General features: G+C 50.1%; 1 protein-coding gene across 4 annotated transcripts in view; it reads left to right on the top strand.

Moving 5' to 3' along the window:
* MRC2 (mannose receptor C-type 2) overlaps positions 1-12369 on the top strand; it is a 51998-nt gene that overhangs the window by 21676 nt on the left and 17953 nt on the right. For 3 of the 4 annotated variants that reach the window (XM_079134943.1, XM_079134944.1, XM_079134945.1), the window contains exons 2-7: positions 5991-6392; positions 7182-7355; positions 7577-7741; positions 7922-8035; positions 8516-8659; positions 12055-12243. In XM_079134943.1, coding sequence (XP_078991069.1) covers positions 5991-6392; positions 7182-7355; positions 7577-7741; positions 7922-8035; positions 8516-8659; positions 12055-12243 — 1188 coding nt within the window. Of the gene's footprint in view, positions 1-3933; positions 3953-5990; positions 6393-7181; positions 7356-7576; positions 7742-7921; positions 8036-8515; positions 8660-12054; positions 12244-12369 lie in introns of those variants that run through there. The other variant, XM_079134946.1, reaches the window with a different exon arrangement.

Raw genomic sequence — 12369 nt, 5'->3', positions numbered from 1 at the left:
TTTCTTTACCCCCTGCTGAGAGCCACTTCAGTTATGGTTACCACTGACTATCCTCACTGGAATGGAATTTCTGAGAATCAAATATCCAGATTTAAAGGAAGTTTGGGCAGGCCTGGGTCAGGTCCGGGGGCCAGTTTACCAGTTCTGGAGGGTGGTTGGAAGGCATCTTAGTCTGCAGCTATAACAAAATGCCATCAACAGGTGGATTATGAAGAGCAAAAATTTATTCCTCATGGTTTTGGAGGCTGGGAAGCCCAAGACCAAGGAGGCAGAAGGTTCAGGGTTCAGTGTCTGGTGAAGGCCCCTCTCCTCATGGATGGCCATCTTCACACTGTAACCTCACATAGTGGGAGGGATGGGGTCTCTCCAGGGTCTCTCTGATAAGGGCATTTGTACTATGAGGTGTCTGCTCTCATGACTTAAGCACCTCCTGAAGAGGGACAGAGAGGCTGGACACCTGAGGAAATTTCAGGAAACAGGTTTATTGACTGCAGGGTTCAGAGGTGGCTCACGCCTAAGAATTTTTCCTCTGAACAATGAGTGTAGAAATTCTTTGAAATTTAGACCCAGTTGTGGGGAGGGTGCTAGGAGGTTCATATGACAAGCGCATTTAGTTCTAGACAGACAGGGGTTTCACGAGTTTTTTTCTGCAAACCTGGCATTTATAAACAAAAAGGAAGCTACAAACCACCATGCCTTCTGCCGATTTTTGCTGATAGCTGATGTCCTGTGCAAAAAACTGATTAGAAGAGGAACTTACATGCCACAAACACGGTGGGTGTTTCTGCTTAATTACGGTAAAGGTCTGCTGGGTGGGGGTCTCTGAGCTGCTTCTCTCCCAGAAACCCTACCCTCAAATACCGTCACCTTGGGGGTTAAGATTTCAACTTGTGAATTTGGGGAGGGACAGAAACATTCAGACCACAGCAGAAAGGAAAAAGCAGGTTAATGGTAGAGGACCTTGCTGTGGCAGCCCCCCAGGAGTCCTTCTGGAAGCACACCTCTATCTTTTCAAGAAGCTTTCCACCGCCCCCGCTGCCATCCTGGTGCTATCCCATTGGGGGATAGAAGGGCAGGGTCCTTGCCCCACTGATCCCCCTGCCAGGGTGTTTTGGGCACTCAGTGACAGAAGCTGGAACATTGTGTTTTTAGGAAAATGAATCTGAGTGGTGGGACAAAGAACAGAAAATAGACGAGTTGGTTGTGACCATTATCTGGACGTGAGTTTCATTTATTCGTTCATTATTCATTAGCTCCGTTGTGTGTCAGGTTGGGTTTCAGGAGCTGGTAACACAGTGGTGGGCACGACAGAAAGCCCTGAGGAGCTTACGGACAAGAGAGGAAAGCAGACAACAAACAGAACATGTTGGACAGTGAATTCTGGTCCCGAGATTGCAGGAGACTTGCGGCAGTCTAACTTTCTGACCAAGAATACCTATAGAAAAAGCATAAAATATAGTGGTTTGAAGGCACTGGAGAACAAGAGTGCAGAGAGGCAGTCTCTACCCTGGAGAGACCCTGGAGAGACAGGTGAAGGGAGAGAAAAACCCTTGCAAGAGAAAAGCAATCTAGGTGAGTGGCTTGTGGAACCCGCTTAGCGCTCTGACCATGCTGCTCAGCATGAGGAGCTCATCAGAAAGTGGCAGAAACAAAGTTGCCATCAGAAACTGGGCTACAGAAACAGAGACCAGAGTTTAGGACTACTGGAAAGGCTAAAAATTAAGAGAAAAAATCCTGGAAAGAAAGGATCCATAGAGATTCCTCCTACAAATTCCCCTCAAATTATGTGAATCCAGGGTGAGGCTCTAAGCCCAGCAAGAAGTAGCAGTTGCGGGGAAGAGGGCCCAGTTGCTGCCTGGTGCTAAGGAAACAAAGTTTAGAAATCAAGTTCCCCTAGGTTTGAGGGAGCCTGACAATCACCTAGGTTTTCTTTTTAAACTCCAGAAGGGCCTCACCTTGTGATTAAATCCAAGGCTGGAAGGCACACCTGAGACTTAAGGCACAACCAAAACAACCCTACCCTAGCAAAGCCTGAAAGCAAGGCTCACCAGGATCAAGGGCATCTACCAGTAATTTAACTGCTTGCTGGAACAAAACTCAACATTCTTTGTAGGAAAATTAAAAAAAAAAAAACATTCAAGTTCCCTATAACACATCATCCAGAATGTCCAGCATATAATAAACAAATTATCTATGATGTCCAGTATATAAAACAAATTACTAGACACATAGGTAGCAAGAAGAAATGAACCAAAACCAAGAGGAAAAAAAAAAGTCAATAGATGGCAGACTTGCAGATAACCCAGATGCTGAAAACAACCCGAAATGAACATTGCAAAGAGAATTATAACAAAGTGATAGGACAGTGAGTAACCAAGGGTACTTTAGATTGGAAAATTAGGGAGGGCCTCTTCAAAGATGTGATTTTCTTTTTCTGAAATGTGAAATACCAGATAGAGGAATCAGGGCAGAGGCCTTGAGAGGGGGAAGAGCCATGCAGGAACAAAGAGGTCAGTCTGGCTTGAGTGAGAGGGAGTAGTATGGTCTGAGATCAGACGGGTAGGCAGGACCAGAACCATCCAACACGGTGGTTCACAGGAAGGAGCGTGAATTTCATCTGAACAATGACGAATCACATTTGAAAGAATGTAAGTAAGAGGGAGACTTACTTTTATGCTATTTATTTTCCTTTTACCGTGAGATTGTCATTTCAAATATTTAAGAGCCAGTTGCATTTCTTTTAACTTTCTGTGCCTATCTTTTACTCATTTTCTATTGCTTTGTTAATATTGTCCTCATTATATCAAGGAATTAACCCTTTGCCTTTAATTAGTTGCTTACAGTTTTGTCATTTAAATTTTGACTTTGCTTATGGTATCTTGCCATGAAATAATTCTCATGCCATTGAATTCAAATATATATATATATATATATATATATATATATTTTTTTTTTTTTTTTTTTTTTAATTTGGTGGTGCTAGGGATTGAACCCATGGCCTTGTGCATGTGAGGCAGGTACTCTACCAACTGAGCTATATTCCCAGCCCTCAACAATATTTTCTTTATGACCTTCAGCACTCTGATATTATTTAATTTTTTTCTAAACTGATTTACATCACTCGGGCTATTCCTGGAGATTGGACCAAAGAGCGATGTTAAGGCATCATGGGGCAACAGAAAGAACTTGGGGTTTGGTCTCAGGAGACTGGGGCCAGATTTCATCTCTATCCCTTATCAGCCTTGTGTCTGATCATCAAATTTCTTCAGGGCTCCTAGTCAATTTCTTGACCTACAACTTAGGATAATCATAATGACAGCAATAAGCATTACAAAGAGCATTACATTGCTCTTACTATGCTCTTACTATGTACCAGACCCTGTCCCAAACATTCTGCATGTGTTATCCATTATCTCATTTGATCTTTATGAGAGTCCTTTGGTGAGGAAACTGAGGCACAAAAAGGGTAAGCCCTTGCCCAAGTCATACATTAAGCAACAGAGCCAGAATTTGAACACTAGCAGTGTGATTCATGGTTTTTGTTTGTTTGTTTTTAGCACAGGGGATTGAACCTAGGGGTGCTTCACCACTGAGCCACATCCTCAGCCCCTTCTTGTATTTTATTTAAAGACAGGGTCTCACTGAGTAAGCAACTTAGCAAGGACCTTGCTAAATTCCTGAGGCTGGCTTTGAACTGGCCATTCTCCTGCCTCAGACTGCAGAGCCACTGGGATTACAGGCGTGCGCCACCTCGTCCATCGCGATTCATGTTTTTAAAGTGTGAAAAAATACCCTGAGGAATCAGTGATAGGGGATGAAAATATTCTGTGGAGTGCAGTTCTGTGCAGTTCTGTGTGTGTCGTGTCCTTAAGTGGCAGTCGGGACACGGAGGAAGGTGGTATGAAATGTGGACGGCAGAGTCACCTGGGTTGGCGCATTGGCTGGGTGACGTGTGAGTAGGTCATTTCATGTCTCTGAGCCTCAGCTGTCCTGATTTTCTACCTCTCTCTTCTTCTTCCTCTCTTTCTCTTTTTCTTTCTTCTTTCCTGAGACATAATCTATGGATAAAATCCACCGATTCAAAGTGTGGTTCACAGTGCAGGCCATTTAGTAGTGCAGGCCATTTAGTTCATCTTGTAGAGTTCCTGACTCTCATGCTGGAGGCCTGGGTTTGAGTCCCAGCACTCAGGGATGGTGCAAATAACAAACAAATGAAAAAATCTTCCATCGTCTCAAAGTGTGGTTCACTGGGCGCTATCCACTGAGTTGTGCAACCATCACAACAGTCTAATTTTAGAACATTTTCATCATCCCCAAAAGACACACCATATTCTTTAGTTTCACCCCTCCCCCATCCTGTTCCCCAAATCACAGCCCCAGACTCCACTGATCTGCTCTCTGCCTCCATCCACTGAAGCCTCATTTCTTAGTCTACAAAGTAGGGGTGCTGTGGGTGGTTGGATCTCCCCAGGATCTTCCCCAAGGGTCTACTCAGCAAGGAGATGGGTGAGAAGATGCAAAGGGAGGAAGCCAAAGGGCTGAATGACGCTATCTAAAAAATCAGACATGAAATGGTTATGGCGGGGGGTAAGGTGGTGAGGGGTTGGGAATGGCAGGGAATGAGTGTTTAGGGAAGATTCTAGAAGGAGGAAAGGATAGAACCAGTGAAGCCAAGCGACAAGGGGAAGAAAGCGACAAAGTACTGTTAGGTTAGAGAAGAACTTTAGCAGAAAAAACATGAATTTTGGCAGGGGCAGGGTACTGGGGATCAAACCCAGGGGTGCTTTACCACTGAGCCACAACCCCAGCCCTTTTTGTTATTTTTAAATTAAAAAAAAATTTTTTTTGTAGTTGTAAATGAACAGAATGCCTTTATTTTATTTGTTTATTTTCATGTGGTGCTAAGGATTGAATCCAGTGCCTAAAACATGCTAGGCAAGCGCTCTGCCACTGAGCTACAGCTCCAGCCCTTATTTTTGTTTTTTATTTTGAGACATGGTCTCACTAAGCTGCTGAGGGTCCCGCTAAGTTCTCAAGGCTGTCCTCAAACTTATGATCTCCCTGCCTCAGCTCCCAAGTGGCTAGGATCACAGGACTGTGCCACCACACTCAGAGAAAATCCACGATATGCAATAGAGACTGAGATCGAGTGTGTTATATAAACACCTTACTCCTCATAAGATCTTCACAAAAGTATAGTAGATCTTTTTCTCCCCAGTGACACATTCCAAACCCAAAATCTCAGATAATACTGAACTCTACATACTGTTTTTCCTACATGTACATTCCTATGATAAAGTTAAATTAGATACAGTAAGAGATTAACGATAACCAGTAAGAAGGTAGAACGGTTATAACAATATATTGTAATGAAACTTATTTAAAATTTATAAGCATGCCTGTAGTCCTAGCGACTCAGGAGGCTGAGGCAGGAGGATCACAAGTTCAAAGCCAGCCTTGGCAATTTAGTGAGACCCTAAGCAATTTAGCAAGACCCCATCTCAAAATGAAAAATAAAAAGGATCGTGAATGAAGCTCAGTGGTACAGTGCCCTGGGTTTAATTCCCAGTAACAGAAACCAAAACATTTATGAATTGTTTATTTCTAGAATTTTCCCCTTAATATTTCTGGATTAGAGTCAACTATGGGTGACTGAGACTGAGGAAAGTGAAACTGTGAGCACGGCTACTCCTGCTGACAGGGAGGACTTCTGTCAACAGTACTGGGCCTTCGAGTTGGGTTTGCTTTTGGGGTGGGACAGAGGACTGAGTCCTGCCTCCAGGTGAGCATGGGGCTAGAAAAGAGGTGGGCCTGCCTCCTCTGGGCACAGGGGCACACAAGTGTCACTCGTCCCCATGGAGGGTTCGATAGTGAGGACTGGATGATTTAACACACAAGAAAAGGGCCGTGCGCATGGTCGGTGACCGTGGGCCGCGGGAGTCATCCAGGAATGGCCGCGTGGTGGTTTCATTTCCTGCCTTCCCTTCCAGAGTCCGATGTCTTCCTCATCTTCAGCCAAGGACTGCAGGGCTGCCTGGAGGCCCCGGGTGCACAGGTCCGAGTTACCCCAGCCTGCAATGCCAGTCTCCCTGCCCAGCGCTGGAAGTGGGTCTCTCGGAACCGGCTCTTCAACCTGGGCACCATGCAGTGCCTGGGCACAGGCTGGCCGGGCACCAACATCACAACCTCCCTGGGCATGTACGAGTGTGACCGGGAAGCCCTGAGTCTTCGCTGGCACTGTCGTACGCTGGGTGACCAGCTGTCCCTCTTCCTGGGGGGCCGTGCTGGCAATGCATCCAAGCCTGGCACTCTAGAGCGTGGTGACCAGACCCGCAATGGCCAGTGGCGCATCTACGGCAGTGACGAGGATCTGTGTGCCCGGCCATACTATGGTGAGGGGCTGCTTGCAGGGGAGGCGGTGGGTGGCTGGTGTCCCTGGGACTGGAGGAAGAGAGGGACAGACTCCAAGGCAAAGAGGTCTTTGGCTTCTGCAGACCCTTGGCAGTTACATCTTTAATTGTAATAGGAAGCATATTTGAATAATTAAGAAAATTAACTTCAAAGCCTTTAATTTACTTTTTTTTAATTTCAAAGTTAATACATGCTCATAAAGACTTCAAACACTGCAAAAATGAAGAGCCTAAAATTAAAAGAAAATTCCCTTCTCCCCGGCTGCCTCTCCCAGAGACCCTGTAGTCATCCTGCGCAGGTTTTGCAGGTGGTGACTGGGGACTGGAGTCACCTGGTGTGGGGCCTCTTGTGGTCTGCGGCTCTGTCCTTGGAGTTCTTTCCTGGAAACCTCCCTGAGTGCCAGGACAGACCTTTTAGAAGATGCATGACATCAATCCCTTGGCTGGATAGCTGAGCAGAGATGCCCCTGGGCTCAGCCTGCTCTGGGTGACGCAGAGGCCCCTCACCCAGCTGGATTTTGAACAGGCACTAAGGGGATTGAGGGAGCCCCTTCCCCACACTGTGGGATGCATAGTGGATTTCTTCCAGGCTCCTGGGCTGACTTAACAGCAGAGGGAACCTTGAAGCCACTGTCCGGTGCAGTTGCCCCCTCCCGCTCTCTGCTGACCACTGCCCACCCCAACTCCCCGAGTCCTGCAGGGCTTTCCTTCAGGGGTGGAGGGCAGTCTGTGGGGTCTCGATGCCAAGGGCCTGGCTTTCCTCCCCTGCAGAGGTCTACACCATCCAGGGGAACTCCCATGGGAAGCCGTGCACCATCCCCTTCAAATATGACAACCAGTGGTTCCACAGCTGCACCAGCACAGGTCGCGAGGACGGGCACCTGTGGTGCGCGACCACCCAGGACTACGGCAAAGACGAGCGCTGGGGCTTCTGCCCCATCAAGAGTGAGCACAGGGCTATGTGGGGGGCCCTGAAGGGAGGCTGGTGATGAGGGTCAGGAACTGGGAAGGGGCCTTGGAACTTTGGGGACAGGATGAGGCGCTGGCCCTCTCAGGTGGAGCAGCGTGTGTGATGGTGGTGGGGGTCCCTGCAGTCCCCAAGGGACCTCCTCTGGGGCTGAAGGAGAGGGCTGGGAGGGACCATTGCCCGTCTGCCATGGTGGCAGGTAATGACTGCGAGACCTTCTGGGACAAGGACCAGCTGACCGACAGCTGCTACCAGTTTAACTTCCAGTCCACCCTGTCCTGGAGGGAGGCCTGGGCCAGCTGCGAGCAGCAGGGGGCAGATCTGCTGAGCATCACGGAGATCCACGAGCAGACCTACATTAATGGTGAGGCCATGGGCAGCCGCCTGGGGCTGGGCGGGGGTCTGACCTACCCAGGGGTCTGGGAGGGGGAGCCAGACCCTGTGCCCTCTGTGCTTGTGTGGGGTAAGGATGCCGTTTGTGGAGAAGGGCGGAGGGAGGGCGGAGGGTGGGGCTCTCCTTTCTCAGCGCCTCTCTTGTTGCCAGGGCTCCTCACTGGTTATAGCTCCACCCTGTGGATCGGCCTTAACGACTTGGACACCAGTGGAGGCTGGCAATGGTCGGACAACTCGCCCCTCAAGTACCTCAACTGGGAGAGTGGTGAGGCGTGGGGTTGGGGGCGCAGGGAGCCCTCAGGCACTTGGCTTCCTTTTATACTATTCCAGACAAGCAGTGGGGGGAGAAGCACAGGTTTTTGCCCCCTCCTGGTCGGGGCCACACTGGTCCCAAACGTGCCTTGGTGTGGACTAGGACAGGCACACTCTGCCCAGGTTCTCGGGCTTGGAGGACAAGTCAGACTTTGGCCCCACTCCCGGCATTGGGCAGTACACAGCTGACCAGTGCGCCCGTGACCTAGCCAGGGATGCCAGGGCTGGGCTGGTAGGCTTTGCAGAGGGGGGTTCAGGGTGAGGTGGGCCCAGGTTAGAAAGCATGAGGACCCTTTGCTGGAGCCAGAGTGGAGGACTGCCCTTCTCCAGCTGGTTCAGGCTTCCAGGGAGTGGAGAAGAGCAGAAATTCTAAGGAAGGTTCCAGGGGCCACCGTGTGAACTTCTCTCTGCTGGCGCCCTGCCCGGCCCACAGATCAGCCCGACAACCCAAGCGAGGAAAACTGTGGAGTGATCCGCACCGAGTCCTCAGGTGGCTGGCAGAACCGCGACTGCAGCATCGCACTGCCCTATGTGTGCAAGAAAAAACCCAACGCCACCGCTGAGCCCACCCCGCCAGGTGAGCCACAGGCCTTGGCCCAGCTGGCCCAGCCTCTCGTCTTGCTCTTCCATGGTGAGGCTGGTCCTCCCTGTTGTCCCGCACTTGTTCAGCTATAGTCTGAACCAATTGGAGTGTGCCATGAATTCAGTTGGAGAACCTTGGATGGGGACTGTGTTAAATGCTGACAATACAGTGCCCTGTGGGAGCCCACAGTCTGCTAGAGGTGACGGACATCTTTACACACTGTTACAATATTCTGCGTTATGGGCTTTTTATAAAAATACGCATAAGAAGTGCTAGTGAAGAAGCTAATTAAGGTTCTGAGATTTAAGGAAGGTTTTACGGAAGCGACATTTGACCAGGGTCTTTCAAGTTGAATGAAAGTTTAAAAGGCCAACAAAGGTTGAAGACGGGCATTTCTGGCAAAGGGAACCACATGTGCAAAGGTGTGGAGACGTGGACATGCACCTGGCAGCTCCAGGGCGTGGTGAGTCATGCAGCCTGGTTGGAGGGTAGACTTTTCTTAGAGTGTGGTTGGTCCTGGGACCACAGCACAGCATCACCTTGGAGCTGTTTAGGAATGCAGACCGCAGGCCTTGCACCTGGTTAATTGAATCAGAAGCAGGCGTGGTGGCACATACCTGCAATCCCAGCCACTCGGGAGGCTGAGTCGGGAGCATCACAGAGCAATTCAGCAAGGCCCTCAGCAACTTAGAGAGACACTGTCTTAAAATAAAAAATAAAAAGGTCTGTGAATGTGGCTCAGTGGTAAAGCATCCCTAGGGTCAATCCAATACAAAAAAAAAAAAAAAAAAAAATCAGAACCTGAACTTAATAAGATCCCTAGGTGATTCATGTGCAGGTATGGGGAGGGGAGCAGGAGCTTATGGGCATGGTTATGAGAAGTTTAGAAAGGCAGGTTGCAGCCAGTCCCTGAAGGGGCTTGGCTGCTGCTGGGCAAAGTCTGGGTGGGGCCCAGCGGGCTGTGGGCAGCTTTTGCAGGGTTTTAAGCCAGGGAGAGTCTTCTAGCTCATGTTTGTGGTTCATTGAGATAGCCCCAGGGGCCTGATGGGGGAGTTTGGGGTGATGGTCAGTGCCTGCTTTGGGGACTCTGCCCCTTACTAGTGTGTGGCCTTGGGCAAGCAGCCTTGTCTCTGAGATGCAGAGTCCTCACCTACAAATTGAGAAGAAATTCACTCCCTTTGCAGGGTTGCCAAGAGTAAGGCTGCAGTGCCTGCCTGGCACCAAGGAGCGTTTCCATACAGAGTGGCGGGGTTCTTAGTGTAGGCTGAAGGTGCTGCTGCCCCTGTCCAACTAGCCATGGGTTGGTAAAGGAGGGTTTTCATGGGGAACATATGGCAAAACCAGAAAAAAGGAAAATCCACAAACCCACAGAAAACAAGCAGCTTACAGAGCCAAACTTCTGCTCTGGACCATGAAAGTCTTCAAAGATGAATTCGGAGTGTCAGTCATCCCCTGCCCAGAAGGTCAGGAGCAGCAGCATCTAGGGTGCCTACCTCTTGCTGAAGGAAACCTGAGACAGACGCCAATCCCAGGTCTTCCCAAATGCAGGCTGTGTCCCCTGAGTCTTTCCTATGTGGCCCCTAGGGTGAGTCCTCCTCCAGCCTGCAGATATGTCTGTGGCCTCAGATTTTTCCTCTCACCCCAGACCCCAGCTCTCTGCACAAGGCATTTTTCTAAGTAGCTGTTCGAGGGGTTCTGCTTTCTGGGTCTCATTACATAAGATGTGCTATTTCAGAGGCAGTCGCCCCTGTGCCCTGAAAGCATCACATTCCCCGAGCTACCCCTTTTCCTTGAGCGACCTTCCTCCCTTGCTGAGGTCCCCTGTGGTCTGAACAGCCACTAAAAATCAGTTCTGTCTAGGGCGGCAGCCTCGGGTCTTAACTCATTGACTAACAAGAGGTGACTGACAGCTCCTGAGCCAAGGAGCGAGCCCTCCAGCTCGCAGCCTACCCACCTTGCCCGGTCTCCAGCAAAAGGTATGGCTGGAGCCGGAGCGGTTGGTGGGGATGGAGCTAGTCTCAGAATCCCAGTCTGGAGCGATGCTTCCAGTGGGCACACGCCTTCCTTCCTGCCTGGCCAGGCGTAATCCTGCCTGAGCCTCACACTGTGGGTGGTTTGGTGAAGTTGTTTCTTCTTTTGCCAAGACCCAAGTGAGGGCTTGTCGGCCTCAGCCTGCCTCTGACCCCAGTCCCTTGAGGGTGAACTCGGAATATACCAAAGTGCGGGCATGGCAGGGCCCCAGGGTACAGGGAGAGGAGTTGGGGGTGTGAGAGGGGCAGGGGGAATCCTGGTCAGGAGATGCAGCCAATTTGCAGTGCGCAGGACTGGGTCCCGCTGAAATAGTCTGCTGGCGATCAGGAATGGGTCCTTGTTCTCGGGTGTTGAAGATTAAACACCTAAGAAATGCTGAGGCAAATTTCAGTTAAGAAAGGGACAGAGTCAGACTTCTCCAAAGACAAGGGTCCCAGAATTGGGTTTCGGTGGGAGGGGGTGCATCTTGTTCTTTTATAGACCCCAGAACCCCTCTCTTTAATTCTTATCTCTCTTTCTTTCTATGGAGGTTGATTGTTAGCAACCCAGAGTGCCCAGGAGCACAATTGGGGAGGTTAACGACCCATTTTTCTCTCTTTGATAACCAGCCTCACCCTCCCTCTTACCTACATTGACCGTTGGACATTTGCCCCACCTCAGTTTGTGGAGAAAGGTGGCATATCCTGTCCACATAGACCAGGCCAGGCTGCAGGCGGATTGCTTTTTGGCAAAGCATGTGGGGGGTCAGCTCAGTGGGCCCATTTTATCATGGTCCCTCAGTTCTCATCCATCTGTCCCCTCACACCTCTGCCTTCACCAAGACTGCCCAGGCCAACACAGAGTTGGCACACGATGAATGCTATTTGAGAGAACAATGGCAGATCCATTTATTAAGCAAAATGGTCACAAGCTAGGTTTGACTCTCTTAGCAGTAAGAAACTGGGGCTCGGGGGCTGGTTTGTGTTGACCCCTGCCCATGTGTTTCTGAGAGCCACAGCCAGAGGGGCTATACAGTCCTGGGAGGGATCTGCACCATCACTTTGATCTGCTTCCGGGCCTCCAGCAGCCCTGGAGTTTTTTTTTTTTTTTTTTTTTTTTTTTTTTTTTTTTTTTTTTTGTGGTGCGGGGATTGAACCCAGTGCTTGTAAGACACACACTCTACCAGCTGAGCTCTATCCCCAGCCCGCCCGCAGGGTTTTGTCTTCAGCAACTCCATGACTGTTCCGGGTATGGAAAGCAGATCTGGGATAGGATGGGGAAGGGGGTGACTTGGAGGCCCTGCCTGCGTTGATACCGAGGGATTGGTACCCAGACGGGGTGGCTCAGTCTCTGAGCAGTGGCCTTGTGGGTCTCCGCAGACAGATGGGCCAACGTGAAGGTGGAATGTGAGCCAAGCTGGCAGCCCTTCCAGGGCCACTGCTACCGTCTGCAGGCTGAGAAGCGCAGCTGGCAGGAATCCAAGAAGGCATGTCTGCGGGGTGGCGGCGACCTGCTCAGCATCCACAGCATGGCTGAGCTAGAGTTCATCACTAAGCAGATCAAGCAAGGTGAGGGGCTGCTGGCCACACGCCCAGGGTGGCGGGCAGGGCCTCTCAGCTGTCCCTCCTGTCCTGTCCCTGATGGTGGCCAAGGCTGGCCTCAGTGTCTTCTCTCCCCTGCTCTCCTGCTGCACC

This window comes from Sciurus vulgaris, assembly GCF_902686455.1.
Source record: "Sciurus vulgaris genome assembly, chromosome: 3".
NCBI classification, from domain to species: Eukaryota; Metazoa; Chordata; class Mammalia; order Rodentia; family Sciuridae; genus Sciurus; species Sciurus vulgaris.
This window is presented reverse-complemented; position numbering and strand designations above follow the sequence as displayed.